At 30.6% G+C, this 18,272-nt stretch overlaps 1 protein-coding gene across 8 annotated transcripts; it reads left to right on the top strand.

Annotated features, from left to right (window-relative positions):
- Positions 1-318: 318 nt before the first annotated feature.
- LOC126923728 (EH domain-binding protein 1) lies at positions 319-16,897 on the top strand. Of its 8 annotated transcripts, XM_050737468.1 has the most exons (22): positions 319-887; positions 1,434-1,641; positions 1,720-1,901; positions 1,972-2,183; positions 2,472-2,607; positions 2,691-2,924; positions 3,139-3,328; positions 4,082-4,248; positions 4,331-4,553; positions 4,703-4,873; positions 6,228-6,311; positions 6,410-6,523; positions 6,671-6,871; positions 8,246-8,395; positions 8,465-8,682; positions 8,777-8,965; positions 9,119-9,240; positions 9,345-14,581; positions 14,690-14,815; positions 15,784-16,155; positions 16,220-16,350; positions 16,488-16,897. In XM_050737468.1, exons 1-17 carry the CDS (start codon positions 784-786, stop codon positions 9,198-9,200), a joined length of 2,865 nt encoding a protein of 954 aa, XP_050593425.1. In that variant the 5' UTR covers positions 319-783; the 3' UTR covers positions 9,201-9,240; positions 9,345-14,581; positions 14,690-14,815; positions 15,784-16,155; positions 16,220-16,350; positions 16,488-16,897. The 8 variants fall into 8 exon arrangements, with proteins under 8 accessions (XP_050593425.1, XP_050593435.1, XP_050593401.1 ...); XM_050737478.1 differs by lacking the exon at positions 16,220-16,350; XM_050737444.1 differs by having other exon boundaries at positions 15,784-16,350.
- Positions 16,898-18,272: the final 1,375 nt, after the last annotated feature.

The following is an 18,272-nucleotide window of genomic DNA, read 5'->3' as shown; positions in this document are numbered from 1 at the left end:
ATTCCAACGACATTAATGTATGAATTATTTAAATTAAATATGTTATTTATATATTAGATTATTTATTTATAATGCATGTCGTTATCATATATAGTTAATATTAATTTTACTTAATATTAATAGAAAGATTAATATTAATAGAATAAAGTTAGTCTCTTATATAAAACAATTGTAATTGTTAACTTTATATATATTTAACAAAATTTATTAATATTACGATTCGATCCTCTTGAAACTATGCGAATTTAAAAATTATTATTAAACAAAATCTATTCAGTTTATTATAACCAAGTTTCTTATCATAGAGTCGTGTAGTATGAGATCAATAAGTTGGAAGGTTTCGTGACGAAACTTTCGTCAGAGTATGAGATCGGGTTGATTCAGAAAGTTTTTAATCTCGTGGTTGTAGGTGTTGTTAATCAGTGTGCTATCAAAATATATTGTTTTGTGCGTAGGTAACATTGCGTTTATAACGAAATAATGAAATGCATAATATCTTGAAAAATTCATGAATTAATGAATAAGAAAATATATGCTCCTGTTCATATTACATTAGTGAAAATGTCACATATATATGAGTGATTGGAGTATCTTACTAATTTAATACTTTAATAACTTCGAAGAAATAAAAATTGATTCATATATTTTGCAAGAGAGAGAGAGTAACTGATTTCTCAATTTCCATAATTTCGACGAAAGATGATGTGTCATAGCCGAAACGTTCGTAAATCATTATAAGTTGGAAATACTGTAAAGATCATTGAAAAGATAGTTCAATAAAAAATGAGTTCCGTCTGGAAACGATTACAACGGGTAAACAAGAGAGCCGCGAAATTTCAATTTACCGTGTCATATCATGAAGTCAGTTTAGAAACGACAACAAAATGGTGAGTGATATATATGTATTTTTTCAACATTATTAACACGAATCAATATTTATCGTAAGTGTTTCTTTTTTGTGCTTAATATATCGTAAAGAACACGTACACGAAACATTTCATTATTACATAAAATGCTATTAATATATTATTATTCAAAACTTTGTATATACATGTATTCACAAATCTATTTGAAAAGGAATTATTACGCTAAATTAGAACATTGCAGAAAAAGAATAACATTCTGTCATTTCACACAAGCATATGTGCTTACACAATATAACTGGTTTAATATATTAAATATCCATTATAAATAAATAAATACTTATGACTCTGTGACAATATTTATAGTAAACAACAATATGAAAGAATAATTGATAAAATATAACTCTTATTATTAATTATAGCTTTACCTCTATAGCATATTTATGTATATAACATATTTTAGCTGTTTTGTATATAAGATATGTGATGCATACAAATATTATTAGAAACTATTTTATATTGCATAAACATACATAAATAAGCCAGAAACTATATTTTAACATTATATAGGAAGCCAAACAAACTAAGTGTTGTATGGACCAGACGTAGTAGAAGAGTTAGTTCAGAACCACTAGATTGGGAACCTAGCTTAAGTGACCCACTAAAAGGAGTTATTAGTTGGGCAGTTCCTGATAATCATACAGTTTCAGTAACTTTGTTTAAAGATCCAAGGACCCATGAATTGGAAGATAAAGATTGGACATTTGTCATCGAAGATGTAAGAAAGAATAGATACAGATATTTGCAAATATTATTATGTTAAATATGGATTAATACATTAATATAATACAACTAGGTTTCTTCTACTGGTAAAAGACGACACGTAGCTGCGACAAATATAAATATGAAAAAATATGCGACATTAGAATCTAGTCAACAACAGCTTAAATTGGATTTGAAGCCAACATCAAAAAAGATTGTTAGTGCTGCACTAGAATGTACTTTATCTTGTGTTTTCTTAAGAGAAGGAAAAGCAACGTAAGAAAATGTTTTTTAAGCTTTGATTTATAGTTAATTAAGTTTAATATTCATTATAATTTTCAATCAGGGATGAAGATATGCAGAGTATGGCTAGTTTGATGTCAGTTAATAACAATAGCGATATTGCACCTTTAGATGATTTTGATAATGAAGATATACCAGAAGATGTTGAAGAAGTATCTGGAAAAAACATTGATGAAATTTTAGATATCTCTGCTCAGCTTGACTTAATGACAAGTAGTCTTACTGAAAGTGAATTACCTAGTACTCCGATAAGTGGTATGAATTAAATGTTAAATACTTGTTTTGTGCAGAGAAAAGATGACTAGTCAAAGGAATGAGAGTTTGATCGGTTGTTTCTGATAGACCCAATTTTATGAATAAGCTCTCATATTGGGTGAAAATGTTACTTATACAAATAAAACAATATAGCAACGCTTGACAGTGAATGATAGAGAGCAGTATCTCCTTTATCCTTGTACCATTCTCCTAGTAATCTTTTCAACTTTGCACAATGTACATAATGTATCATTAATTCATATCTTAATCATAATGCACATTTTGCAGTGGCAAGTTTATCAAAAGATGATACTACTCCTGTAAATGATAGTGATCACATCATGCGTGATGTTAGTCTATCAGGTATTGGTGATTCTTTCAAAGAAAAATCACCCTTAAAGGATACTATTACTGTTGAAAACAAGTATGTTAATATTTGATCAGGAAAATTAAGATTCATTGTCCCACAATTTAATATTTTTAATAAATGTTTCATTACTATTGCAGTAAAAATATTGAACATAGTGCGCTAGTAAGATTGCCATTACAACCACTAGAACTAAAAAAGAATGATGCCAATATTCCTAGATTAAAAGAAATTACTCCGGGTCAGGATTTATTGGAATGGTGCAAAGAAGTAACTAAAGATTATACTGGTGTAAAAGTTACCAATCTTACAACATCTTGGAGGAATGGAATGGCATTTTGTTCAATAATACACCATTTCAGACCAGATCTTATGTATGTATTAGAAAACGCATCTTGAAATATCTTAATAATATTAAATATAATAATACAAAACTATAAAATAGCTTAATAATATTAAAGATCAATAGAATGATTTTTTACAAATGAATAGCTTAAAATTACATTTTATTGTAAATTATTTATTTTTAATTCTAATAAAAATAATACTACACTATTTTGTGATAAGTATTTTAATAATAATTTTCAGAGACATAGATTCACTATTACCACATGATGTAAAGGGTAACTGTAAGAAAGCATTTGATGCTGGAGAAGCTCTTGGTATACCTAGAGTAATAGAACCAGCAGATATGGATATACTAACTGTACCTGATAAATTAGCTGTAATGACTTACTTGTATCAATTGAGAGCACATTTTACTGGTCATGAATTAGAGGTATTTAACAAATTTCATTGATGTCTTACTGTTCTGTATCTATAATTAACTTTTTTAATTATACTATCCATAAATCCAAAGGAGTAGTTGTTTATATATATCTAATTTGATTTTAATATGAAACAATCTGTCAGGAAAAGATATGATCTGTTCAATTGTACTAAACAAAAATTTAAATCCCTTTTTACAGGAATTTAATTTGAGCCTTTTACTGTCTTTTTAAGAATGTCCATTTGAATTTAATTCTGCACTCGATATCTCTTATAGTATTTTTCTTTCTTCTTTTTTTACAGAATTAAATTACCATCTTTGTTATTACTTGCTTTTATATTTATTTTGTTGTCCATTTTATAGAAAAATTACATAAAATCAAATTTATTCATTCTGAATAAAATAACAACATTCAATTCTGTAAATACTCTTTAATGTACTGAATCACAAAGAGCTTTCTTCAACTCTGTCTCCAATACATACGTTAATCTTGATCTTTCATTTTGTATTTAAAATTACTTTTTTATTGAGCAAATATAAAGTTAGCAAATGTAATGTTACTCTATCATGATTCTTTATATAATTACACTTATAAATTTATAAAATAAAAGACATTTTCACACACGCACACACATATGTATGTATTTATTTATTATGTTAATTTCTATATTTCATATAATTTATTAAATATCTAGAAAGTGACATGCTCTATATAAAGCTATTGTACACTTCTTTAGAAAAAAAGTTATTTCATATTTTCAGGTACATCAGATAGGTAAAACTACAGATGAATCATCTTACATGATTGGAAGATTTAATACAGACAATAAGTCAGATGTAAGCGTGCAACTGTTTGGTCAGGAAATAATTAATTTACGTAAAAAAGATCAAATGGAACATAAAAATAATAAAACTGATAGCAACAGACGGTATGTTTTTATTATACTATTAATATTTTTAATTTTTTTGAAATATTAGGAAAGACAATAAAGATACAACATTTTTCTCTAGATCAAATCCATTTGATAATAAGAAAGAGGACATTAATATTGATTCTTTAAAAAATAAGTTGCATCTTAGTTTGAATATGGAAAATCAAGATCATGATCAATGCAATAAGGATAAATCACCATCAAGTGTTAAGGATGTTAAAGATATTATACTAGCTAGTTCAAAAAGTATTCTGGAGAAAGTATTGTCACCAACTAAAGAAAAGTACTCATCTAGAGAAAAGGTATATAAGTAAATTTATAATGGATAAATAATTTCTATGTATTGTTATGTTACATTTATAATGTCACGGTTATAAATAACTATTTTTTAAATGAGTGATAAGGAGGTATTTTGTGATTGACATTATTTTATTATTAATTATATATACAGAGTAAATCTCCACCAAGAATATCACAAGCACAGCAACGTCCTATATTAATGACTCGTCGACAATTAACAGATCCTTTTGGATCTGATGAAGAAGAGGAAAATATTCAAATAATTGATGAAAAGTGGTCTCAATCAATCTCAATTAACAAATCAGAAACGCCAATGTATAATGTTAGTATTTTTGAATTGTTTAAGTATTTGAATTTTACATAGCTATGTAATTGAGTTTATATTATCTCCTTTATACACTACATTAGCAATTCATCTCTGTTTATTTTTTTTTATGTAATCTCAAAGTATTAAGATTTCCCAACAACTTCTTATAATGTATATCAAATGCAAAAACTGTTTCGAAACTTTTAGTTTGATCTTTCTTAAAAATAAAAGCTTTGTGTGCAATACAGTCGTATTTTTATACATAAGAGGAGAGATATTTAGGTGTAATATATCAGGTTTTCTGTATAGCGGGATAGAGTTACAGTTTTGAAATAGTTGAAAGTAATAGAATTGATGACTTTCAGTAATAGATCATAGTTCAATACGTCGTATAGCACAAAAGTTTATTTTGAAATTGGAGGTGTTTCAAAGATTTTATGAGCAACTTTATTTTTGAATGGAATCGTCAATCTTTTTATACACTGATTGGTGTACAATGAAAAAGTATGAAACTACTTTTCTTTGGAAATAGTTAGTTTCAAAGATATCTTATCTAAAATTTTAAAGCAGTATTTGAATTCACGTGCCTACATTTGTACTGCTTTTTTCTTTTTTGAAAGTAGTATAAATGTGAGTATAGTGAGTATAGGAAATGGTATAGATGTAGTATAAATTCTTGTTTTGAGATGTTTATTGATTTCAAAATATTTTAATTATAATACTTTAATAAAACGATTAACAACTGCCAAAAACTAACAGCTTTAAATAATATAAAATGCTAGTGACTCTGGTTAATAACATTTTATGCTTTGCTATAAATGTGTAAATTTCGCTTATGCAATATGGCGAGGATATTTTTCGGCGGTATTATGTCCACTCGTTTAAGAATCACGATACCTACGTAATCACATATTACGCTAAAAATTTACAAAGATCACAATAACTTATAAAGTTAATTATTGTTAGGCAGAAATTTATGAAAGATGGTCATATTTCTATCTGCTCATTTGCATTTCCAGTAAATTGCACTTACTATTCATACCAAAGTACGAAAAATATCCACACATCAAAATGTATTTATTTATGCTACGCTCAGATGTACTAGTTGCTCAACATATTTTATGCTCACATATGTTTCTATGTATATTTTGCATGTAGATATATTCAAATACACGGGTATGAAAGATTTACATATTTAGTATTTATAATAAATTACATATATATATGTATATATGTATATATACATGTATATTGTATGTGAATGCTGATTATGCAGATTATATTCTTAATGTAAATCGTAACATTTAATGTAGGATAAATTTTCAATAGTTTAGTAATTGAAATAACTTTATTTATCTTCTTTTTATAGGATTCAGTCAATGTTTGTGAAAGGGGTAATCGTACTGAATATCAGAGTGTATCATCACCGCAAGGAGAACAACGTTCTCAACATGTAATTACTTTCTTCATACTTACCAATTTTTTTTGTAGTGTCACAACTAATTTACTATTTTTCTTTCTTTTTTTTTTTTTTTTTTTTTTTTATATTAGCCATTAGTCAGTCGACATGATGAATTAAGAGAACGTGCCAGGCAACTATTAGAACAGGCTAGGAATCATACAAAGTCAACTGGCCTTATTTCCACTGCTGCTTATCCTATTGAGGTTTTGTTTTTTTTCAGTGTTATTATTTTGTGTAGAATAGTTGTGTACATTCATTTAGTTTCATACTTTGTACACTAATTTTGTCATTTTTAATCAGATTGTCCTTTGAATTAAGAAACATTTTATTTTATAACATTTAATTTATAGAGCCAAAATGATGATGAAAGACAGCAACAATTACGTGAAAGAGCAAGACGTTTAATAGCGGAAGTAAAAATGGGTGTTAATGTTACTTCAAATCAAATTAATGATGACAATAATAGTGAGAGACGATCCATAGATGATCAGAATAATAGTCCAAGACGTAGTATCACACCGTCTACTCCAGGTGACAAATTTAGTACAAAGGTAGGTAATTATTTTGTTCAAAATTTAATACTTCTATATTTAAATATGTATGTATAGAGTAAAAACTCCTGTATTCGAACCTCTAATATTCAAATACTAGTCTGTTAGTACTGAGATGATGTGCGTGATAGGTATAGAAGAATCACTCGGTATTGTTTAACAATAACTGTTTATTTGCTTGTGTTCGTGGTATACACTAGCGCGCCGAAAGCACGGTACAATTATCGGTTCAAGATTACAAGTTCAAGCTCGGCGCGATACTTTACGCGGTGGTTCAAGTCGAGACGGTTGCACAGATGTTGAGGGATTCAGATTCGCTATTACGTACGACTGCGGACGAACAATTCAGATAGGCGTCTTCCAACTTGCCTCGCGGCTCGCGATAGAACAGAATGAATTTGTGTCGCGATGATGCTCCTTAGGAAAACTGTGTTTGGGTGTGTCTAAGGATACGGGATCATCGGATTCGTTAAGAAAAGTGTTAGTTCAGAGAGTGAGGGAAATGGACGTCGCTGTTAATTGGCTAAATTATGAGTTGGTTGTTGGAAAGGTATGACAACTGCCCTTGAGAGAAAGTTGCTAGCGAGGAGCGTCGTACGTGAGAAAAAGCAGATTTCCCGTAGTGGGTGGTATGTGTAGGGACTATTGAGACAAAGACTATTTGTCCCTTTAGAGAATCTTAGCTGCATGAATCCTAAGATTTATAGCGGGTCCTTAGGCTCGCTGTAAATATTCGGTGAGAGTGTATCGACATCTGGCAATCATCTGTTCGAAGGGTAGAGTCTTTGTGTAGCGAGGCACGGGACAGAAATCGTTGGGAAGTTTGCTGTCGAGTGCCGCTACAGTACCAACAGACTAGCATTACATCTATTAAAGCAATAATTCCCAAACTGTGCACCATGGAGAAAACTATGTCCGTCATTGTGAAAGAGCATGGCTTCTTTCTCTTTTTTTTTTAATCGCGCAATTGTATCTGCTATAATAAATTTTAGATCCCGAACATTTGAGTACTCGCATATCCCTAATATATACGTCTAACCGTACATAATTTCCCTTACTCTGGAATATTATAGCTTCTCAGTCCTAAATGCAGTTAAGCAATGATTCGCAGAACACTGTAAAATTAATATTATAACAAAATATCATTACGAAATTACTATTATATTTATACCATCATAGTAGTTTCTTAGAGTAACTTAACTCTACACTAATAAAAAAGGTGTGCTTTTTATTTCTGATATTAAATGATTTGAATGTTAATGGTCTTATTCCATCAATGAATAGAAATTTATATTCCTTACATCACTCATGACAAAGCACAATTTTTAATATTTTTTATAAGAGATATAAATTTATATACAATAAATATTTCAGTCTGAGTATAATGGAAATACTCTAGGAACTTCGAATGTAATAGATGCAGAGAAAAAAACTGGTTCTCCTCTATTCTCATTCTCTAAGATAATAGAGAGAATTTCACCAGATAAAACTAGCCCTGATGGTACTTCATATACACTCAGAGGGGTATGGTTTAAATTAATTTATTTGAAATTAAAGTAGAATCAAATATCTTATGAATCATTTCATATGTAGCTGGGAAAAGATATGACATCATATATTCAAAATGAATTAGAAGCATTAGAAAGAGAACAAACTCAAATAGATATTCAAGCTGGTAAACTTGAGAAACAACTTCGAGCTGCAATGGAAAGTGATAATGAGGATGAAACAGAAAGACTAATGTCTCTTTGGTTTACGCTTGTCAATAAAAAGAATGCATTATTGAGAAGGCAAATGCAATTGAATATATTGTAAGTAATTATGTGTTTGGTATTTTATTAATCATCTTGAATACTATTTAGATATTTGTTGTACTGTTCTTTTATCATTTGTAATATACTTTAGAGAAAAAGAAGATGATCTAGAACGACGTTTTGAATTGTTAAATCGTGAATTGAGAAGCATATTAGCAGTAGAAGAGTGGAGAAAAACTCCTGAACAAAAAATGAGGGAAAATTTACTTTTAGAAGAATTAGTTTCAATAGTAAATAAAAGAGATGAATTAGTTCATCATCTTGATACACAAGAAAGAGCGTAAGTATAGAAGGTTAATTTATATTTAAATTTTATTGAAATTACATAATATAATAAGTATAATATAATTAATAGACATTAAAAGCTGATTTTATGGATTGTTCTTTCTGTGAATGTTATGTTACATTTTGTTTTATTATTATTGTATTTTAGTATTGAAGATGATGACGAAATAGAGCGAAACTTATCTAGAGCTGGATTAGCTCAAAGAAATAAAAATTGTATGATACAATGAAAGAGTAATTTTATTCCTGTCAATATGACGAAAGTGACAAGTAAGTATTCTTAAATATTGCAGACATTTTTTAATTAAAAAATGGATAATACAAAATCTTTCCCAAACAAAAGTTAAATGATCTTTAACTAAAAATAATTTTAGGTACGATTCGTTTTGCTGTGGGGTTGCCAAAGAAAACACATAATAAAATTTTTCTCAAAGATAAAATTGAGAATTTTATAATCTGTAAAACATTAATATTTAAAAATTTATTTTATACTATGAACTGTATACAAGTTGTACACAATCCGTGTTTTATATTTATACAAATTCATTAAGTACTGCATAAACAAAATGCTACTTTTTGTAGTAGTTTTAGGTTCAAAATAAAAACCGGTCCGTCGAAGAAATACACAAGATCAATGAAGCCTATTACGAGATTGCAAAGATTATATGTAAAAAGAATATGTTGCTAGAAAAAATGAATTTTGGTTATGGTTCGATTCATTTGTGATTCTAATGTCTTATAAAGGCAATAGCAGAAAAATACGGTACGTAGGAAACTGCTAATTTAAAGAAGGTGCTTGAATCTCGATAAGTGACGAAAGAATATAAAAAGAAATGCTGCAACATATAATGTCATATCTGCAATTAAGCAGTATTAAACATTACATAAGTTACTTAAAAAGATACATATAAAGATACATGTCACTTGAGGAAGAAGAAAGAAAATAGTTATTACAAAATAGTATGGAAAATTTTGTGGAAGATTTTAATGGATTATGTCTATTTTGTGCCATATAAAAATATCCTAATTTTTTAATTCAAGTAATCGTTTATTTGCCTATAAAATATTTGTCATTTTAGCATTGTGTAATATGCAATTATGCATAGAGAGTATCATATTCATTATTAATTCCTGGATTCCATATTAATGATATATGAGGCCTAATTAATTTTGTACATTCATGGATGTATAAAATATTATCGTATATTTCTTTTTCTCAAAAGTAATGAAATGAATTATACAATAATTATTATTTCAAAATTTGATTTCTATTAAATATGCTTTTCCAGATTCATTGATATTTTAATTAATGCTATATAAAATAACCAAAAATTAAATTGCCAAAAATTCATAATTCATTCACAAACTCAAGGACAAACATAGGACAATTAATATGCATATTCCATTTATCTATAGCTTTGATTACGTAATGCGTAATTTTAGCAATGTATTTTATGTGTATATACAGGGTATCTTACACAACTGGGACAAGCTGTATTCTTAAAACAGAGGAACATGAAAGAGTATGTTATAAACGAAAATTAAGTACTCTGTTAGACGCTGCAAATATTTCTATATTGCCTCAATAAGTTAGTCTACTTGAAAAGTGCTTTTCAAGATGGAATTCTGTTGTCTTGTAATGCAATTGTCTTGTAAATTGTAATAAATTATGTTCTTCAGGAACATATTATGATAGCAAAAGTTGGTTATATTGAATGTGCATTGGAAAAAGGATTTATTAGTGGGCGTCCAAAAAATTGAAGAAATAATATTATATAAAGGAAATAATGGGTAAATTGCTTAAACGTTAAAATTGACATTGATTTAAAGATAAAAACCACGTAACTTATAGACTGGGTCAGTGGTGTTTCAAAATGTGCTGGAGAGATCCGAGGATTTTGAGGATCATTTTATAACAAGATCCTGATCTCAAATGAACGAAAGTATTTATGTCCTAAATCTATTGGTTTAAAGATTATTTCAATTTTATGTTTAGTGAATATTTTTGTGTATCATAACACTGCTATTATAGAAAACAGCTCAACTATCTCATTGATTACTTTATGAAAAAATATTTTATAATGTTCAATATGAACAATTGGTTCATGTTTATAGATATATAATAATGGCATATTACTACATCTGATATATACAGAAATAATAAGGAAAATTGAAAATTGAAATAATTTTTAAACTAAACCCTTGAAACATAATTAACTTAATATTTTTTTATAAAGATAAATTAGATTGATATCCATAAGGTATAAAATGCTATATAAAAGGGCATAATTGCACTTTTCAAGTGTACAAATGTATAAAAGTACATATAAATAATGTAGAAATATATGATATTTTTTAGTATCATTCTATTTTCTTTTTTAATATGAGTTTTTATTTTCAATTGTTCTAAGGTTCTTAATCATAGATTAAACAGCTCTTCTTAATCATAGAGGAGACAGCTTATCTCAATTGTATATTCGTTTATGTTTCAAAACTAGATAAGAAATTTTATGTTTATACTTAGTAATCTGCTACATATACACAGTGTGACCGAAAGCATTGCATCAACTGGTAGAAAGTCATTCCTTATATAAAAATAAATCGAAAATGTTGAATAGAACCTTTTTATTCAAGATTTAATTTCTTTCTTGAATATAATAATATGTGCAAAGTCACGCAAACAGTTTATATAGAAACAATAGGAACTATAGTATCAAAATGGATTTTCTTGACAATTAATGTAATTTTATTCTACATTTTTGATTTATTTTTACATAAAAAATCATCTTCTATCTACTTAATAGTTCCTTGAGCCCTGCCCTGTATACATGCACATGCACACACACACACACACACACACACACACACACACACACACACACACACACACACACATGTAATAAAATGGATTTATTTAATTAATTTTCTAAAAAAATTTCTATAATTAATTTTTCATTAATGTCATTAATATGGCTACTAAGAAACTGTAACATCAGAAAATAAGTAAAGAATAAGTATGCAATGTGCATATAATTCTTTTGCCTTGCAATATGAAATTTATTTTTATTTAACAATTTTATGATATACATATAAAAGTAATACTCAAAAAGCACTAAGCAACTGTTACTTTACAAAGTAAAGAAATCTAAGCTAATAAAACTTAGTTAAAATAATATAATGGGATTGGTGCAGGCATATCATACTCAATTTAACTGCCATAATCGATCATCAAATACATAGAAAGCAATGCTTTCATGAAATATGCACATATAAAATAGAATGTGCTTCATGTTCCATAAATTTAGTTTGGTGGTAACAAGTACTGAATTTTACTTTTGATGTTGAAACCAGACACATTTGATTTCAATAATAACATATAAAAGATAATGAAAAAAATTTTAAATAAGCTAAGAATCGTTTTTGTTAACTTTCATGCGTTTCTAATCCTTATATAGTGAATGTTATTGTACATAATAAAGCTTTACAATATTTTAAAATAATGAACATTTTTCAATATTCTTGGTAATTGTTAGGACATATATATAACGCAAAACGTACCGAAAAATATCAAACTGCAATATTGAAACGTGACTGTTAAATTTTCTTTACTTTGTTGTATCTATTTTAATACTAATTTATCGAATATCGTAACAGAAAATGTCCGATTTCTATGACTAATGTAGCAATAATTTATTATTTCAATGTTTGCAAATATTTATATCTGTACGTGAGAGCGATAAATTGTGTATATACAGGATTAATAATTATAAGACATGTGTATGTACGACATAGAGTTGTGAATATGCAGCGTATCTCGTAATAATTATTTAATCAATATTGAATTAATAGTTCAATAAATAACATATTCTTAAGACGATTGATATAATTAAATTAGTACAGCGTATATGTTTATTTTAAAATATAAAATTGAAACAGTGAAATATTTAAATTAAGTTAACACATTGCGTACGGTGCTCTGCGCGTTTAACGCGCTCCCAGGCTCCCTTAGCGCGCACATTTTTTATCGGCACAGATCTACCGACGTACTGGTTATACTGACTGATTGTTTTTACATGCTTGGAATGTTAACATTCAGTTTTTTTGCTAATTATTTGTCACAAGAACGCAAGGCTTTATTATCCTGGTAACATAACAAAAACATTTGCCTCTGGTTGCTAAGACATCGATTCAGTCGAAAAACATGAAAACATAAAAGATATCTTGTGAGCCGTACGCAATGTGTTAAGAAATGAAGTTACAATGTTATGAAATTTTTTTTCGCTCTCTTTCTCTTTTTGTACTTATATTAAATTAGGTGCAATATACCTTTAATCGAATTATTATGATTATATTCGTTGCTTAATTTCGAGATACTTTGTATATATGTTCCAACATAAAAACGTTTTCATATTTGTATCGTTATGTAATGTTGTACTAAAGTGAATTTAATTTATTTTATTCGTTACTATTAAAAAATACTGACTACAATATATTAAAGTTATAAAAGCAATGACAATTCTTGCCAATATAATATGGACAAAAATTAATTAACTTGTAAATTATTCCATGTGAAAAGTCAAATGTGTAGCATGTCAAAACACAGTAGTTCTGGATAAATAAAAAGAAATAAAGCACTACGACAAAACATAAGAAAACATTTTTATAATATTTATTATACAGCCTTTCCATACAACTGGAATTATATGATATGTGAATTGATATGGTACTTGGAATAATAATAAGCAGAGCTTACATGTTTAGGTTTAATTTTTACCTTTATTTTTAATTTTTATGGATAATTTTATAGAACATAATATATTTAAAGTAAGAAAGTAAAGATATCGTTTTTAAAACCGAATTTGCCAGTAAAGGCAGCTTTTAAGAGCGAAATATACATTTGAAATGGTGGAAATCTGCAATAGTAATATTTCTAATTTTAGAAAATAAATATCAACTTGTTTATAATTTTTATATATACTGCTTGATGCGCAAAAAGAAGTTAAAATTTTCGTTTTAGAAACACGTCTATACTTTCCAAATCGCACAGCGTCACCGGTGTAAGATCGTTATGAGATCATGATCCTCGTATGCAAAGGACTAACTCTATATTCTGAAATAAATCCTTAATATGTAATTCGATAATAAATAATTAATACGTAATAACGTAATTGTAACGCTTATGAAAATTTGGCTAAGTAATTCTCTAATCCAATGGTATATCTTAGACAATAAACAATCTAGTCACCATATCTTACCTATTATACCTGTTATAAATAAAAGCCTCGAAGCCTGGCGTTCGTCCGATATTCTTGACGTCTTTTTTATCACGACCTTCTCCGAAAAGGACTGCTCGAATTTTGGGCGGAATTGACGTTCAACGAGCATACTAATTGGGTTTTGCGCTCGGTAATTAGCCAATCAGCATTTCCGCTCGAACTCTCGATCGAAACGATTCGATGGCAGAACTGCTTGGTCTATCGAAGAGCAAGCATGTCTTTGGAGAGAAGTCGTTTCGTTGACAAATGAAACGCGCTTTACTTTTCGCTTGTATTTAATTTGAAAAGTGTCTCGAGATGCAATACTGTTATAACAATATTATTTGACTCTTCCAGTAAATAAACATTATTAATTTATTAATTATTAATTGCAATTAATTTACCAAATAATTAACGCTGTCCATAATAACAAATTGTATACAATATTTTGTACTTTCTTACAGATTTCTTCCAGTCTGTGCTTCTTGCATGGGACTTGACGATTCTAAATAATTTGATGGCTCCGTCGCTTCACGAAAACTTCCCTTGAACCGCAACGACGTCAATGACTATATTCGTCCCATCTGAACGTAAGTCGCGTGCATTTTTGTTTCTTTGGACACGCGAATCATGTTGCAGAATAAAAGGTCCGATTCGACGCGGGTGATTGGTTATATTACGTAGAACTTTTGACTTTTGGTTAGGTGTTTATTATGCCCGTGGCTAATAATCTTTTCTTGTCTCTGCTTTATTTATTAGTTGATATAAAGTCTTTTCTGAATATCTGTTTACCTGCGGTTTCCTTATATAAAATATAAAATCCAGGCATTTATGCCAACTAAATCTGAAATATTAAAAAATACGGGAGAATCGGAAAATTTAAATTCATCTTGATCGACGGTTACTCGTTGCAGCGACATTGTTTTATGTGGAGAACAAAGCGACGTTAACGGAAGAACACCGCCTCGCGTCTTTCCCCGTCCTTCATACGATAGATCTGACAGATTAAGGTCCTAAATCAATAGTTTTTGGCATAAAAAATAAGGTTGATACTTCCCGTATAAGGAATGCTAGATGGGTCGATTAATGTATGAAAAATAAACGCGTCCTTTCGAACTAAACAACTTTCGTTAAAGACATCTTTTTGATAAATTTAGTTAAAAAATATTTTGTGTATTATTGGTTACTCACACTCTGATTTTTTAAAAGGACTTGTGATGATTCGTACACGTACTTGGTTCAATTTGATTTGGGATAGCCGATGGTAATATTATAGTTTTTCAAACACCCGTGCACGTGCGATCTTCAAGATTTCCGTGACTAAGAGGTATTCATCACCTTCAGATATCTACAGAAGGAAATATTAATGCGTTATTCCTTATATATTCAAGTACCTGGTGTGATGAACATTTTCTGCCTTATACAAAATTTCTGAAATTGTGTTTTGTTCACCTTTTCAAAGCAAACACCGCACGGTGCGTCGCGCGTGTCACGAACCCGAAAAATCGAAAGAGACTAGCAATGATTCACGTAATCTGTTTCTTTTCTTTTTTCGTAGGTGAAGAGGAGAAAATCCATTTTACGCATACCTAACAGCCTGTGCTGCTATGTGAAACTGGACTAGTATTGTCTTTTGGTAACGGGTGCTTTCCTCAGATATAGAATCCATACAGTACCCGGGCCCCCTAGGACCATAGGGGTTGGAGAAAACGCCCAACCATCGCACAAGGCACCCAGTGCCTTGCTCCCTGGATTAGCTAAGCCTGCAGGGGCTGTCGCTTGTCTCAGGTCGAACGGGGCACATTCTAAGCATGTGAAACTGGACTGGATGATATGCCCTATCTCCTCTTATGTCTCCTCCTTTCTTCATCACCGCGTGGTACAACAATGTAGTTAACAACCCTGGAATCACCGCAAGCGTTACTTCAGGGTTGGTCTCATCGTTAGTTTGTACCTTATACGAGGAGACTACATAGGTATCCTATTCTCTGCAGCCATTTTTCTTTCCATATATTTTCCGCTTCATTTTCCAATCTCTGAGCCCTGAGGGACAATGACATACGCTTCTCTCGTCACCTTCTCATCGATACTTCTTACTACTACTTTTATGTCCGATAAGTAATCGGTAAGTAAGTAAGGAATAGCGTTCGCGGCTGTTGCGGTAGCTTTTTGGCTTCAGCTTCGCGCATTTTACGCCAACTATTGAATGCGTTCTTAATATCGATAGTAGCGAGTACGCGTATTAGTTTTCTTTTCTTACAGGTGTCGGCAATCCCGCAAACGACATGTAGCGGCCAGAAGACTGAGTCAGAGGACTATTCAGATCATGTCGTTGTTTTGCCCTGGAGTATCAATATCGTTAGGATACAAATAATGTAATAATAGGTAAACTTCGGGAAAAACGATGTCGCAGCTACGCATAACCGTCGAACAAAGACGAATTTGAATCTTCCGACCGAGACCCCGACCAACCGAAAAGAGTTTAGTATTTCCGAGTATCTATGAGCATCTTTCTGTACCAACGAGCGATCTAAGTGTTATCTGCCGAATTATTAGACGAGTATTTATCCGCGATTTTATTTTGCTATTTATACTTTGTACTAACGACTCAACGAATATAGGCTGTACATTAACTTATTGTTTTAAATAAATTCGACGGTTGTGACAACAAACGACAATCTCCAATTAATCTCACGATCAAATATCCATATATACCTGTCCTCTACAGACACATAGCGCGTCGACCGTACCTCTTCTCCTCCTAAATCCGAACTGATCGGCGTGGGTGGGTTCCTGTCCCAGGTTCCTCTCGACGAGGGCTTTGAAGGTATGTTCCCACGCCTTGCTCGACACCGGCAGAATACCAATAGGTCTAAACGAAGTAAAGAGAAGGGGATCCTTCCTAGGTTTGGGAAAGACCACCATTGTAGCCACCTTTCAAATTTTTGGTATTTTACCCGTTCTATTTATATCGTTGAACATGTTTAAGAGTTCCCCGAATCCCCTTTGCTCCGCTACTAATTTCGCTACTTATTCAGGTATCCCATCCACGCCAGCAGTTTTTTCGGAGTTTAATCGTTTGACGGCCTTCTTCACTTCATCCCGCTGTACTACGATGCTGAGCGCTCCATCCTCGTCGCTGACATGGGTCATTTCACCACCGAATTTATCAATCCGTGGGACAGGCTTCGTCTGGAAAAGCGTGTTCTTCTCTACTTTTTAGGCTAACTTTAATTCCTTTCGCTTCGAGTGGCGCTTATAGGCGACATCCACGAAATGACCCGTGGGTACGAGCGTCGCATATAGGCGGCGACTGCGCGACGTATCCTGGGTTTGGCACTCCATATATCAGGCATACACCATTTGTAGTCAATAATATACTTTTTCGTTATCGGTAGAACATTTTCTATTGATTTTATTGATATATTGGATTAATCACTTTTTAAAAGTTACTCATTGTTGAAACAACAACAACAAAATTTCAAACATTCAAACGATCGTATACTGTTTCGTGCTAAAAAATCTGTTAAATCCATTGACAGTGAAACGATATTTCATATACGGTTCTTACAAGAATTATTGTTATTTAAAACTTAGGTAAACGCATATACAGCAACCACGCACACTGTGCGCATTTCTGGCGCGCGCTTCCGTTCAGTGACAGTACTTTGGCGGACTGGACTGCCGAAGCGAAAGGGTTAAAGATTCTAGTTGGTCAGCATTTTTGGAATTATTTATTGTTACCCCTTGGACCTTTCTTCTACATAACATTGTTTTCATCCTCGGTGCGGATAGGTCTTCGTTGCACCAGTAGTTTGCACCATTCCTCTCACCAAGGGGAACGTCTTTTTTAGTTTTGCGGCACATGTTTTTCAAGACTCTCTTGAAACAAATCTCCGTGTACCTACTCGTCTAGTCAATTACTTTCTCAAGTTATTCGTTAAATTTAAGGATAAAATTATCTGGGTCAATGCCCTTCATAGAATATTTAAAGTAACAGCTTTTTCTTCCGGTCCTTTTACCATAAAATTCGCGATAAACATACTG

Source organism: Bombus affinis, chromosome 2 (genome assembly GCF_024516045.1).
Source record: "Bombus affinis isolate iyBomAffi1 chromosome 2, iyBomAffi1.2, whole genome shotgun sequence".
Lineage (NCBI taxonomy): Eukaryota > Metazoa > Arthropoda > Insecta > Hymenoptera > Apidae > Bombus > Bombus affinis.
The sequence above is the reverse complement of the archived record's forward strand: the minus strand, read 5'-3'. Positions and strand labels throughout refer to the sequence as shown.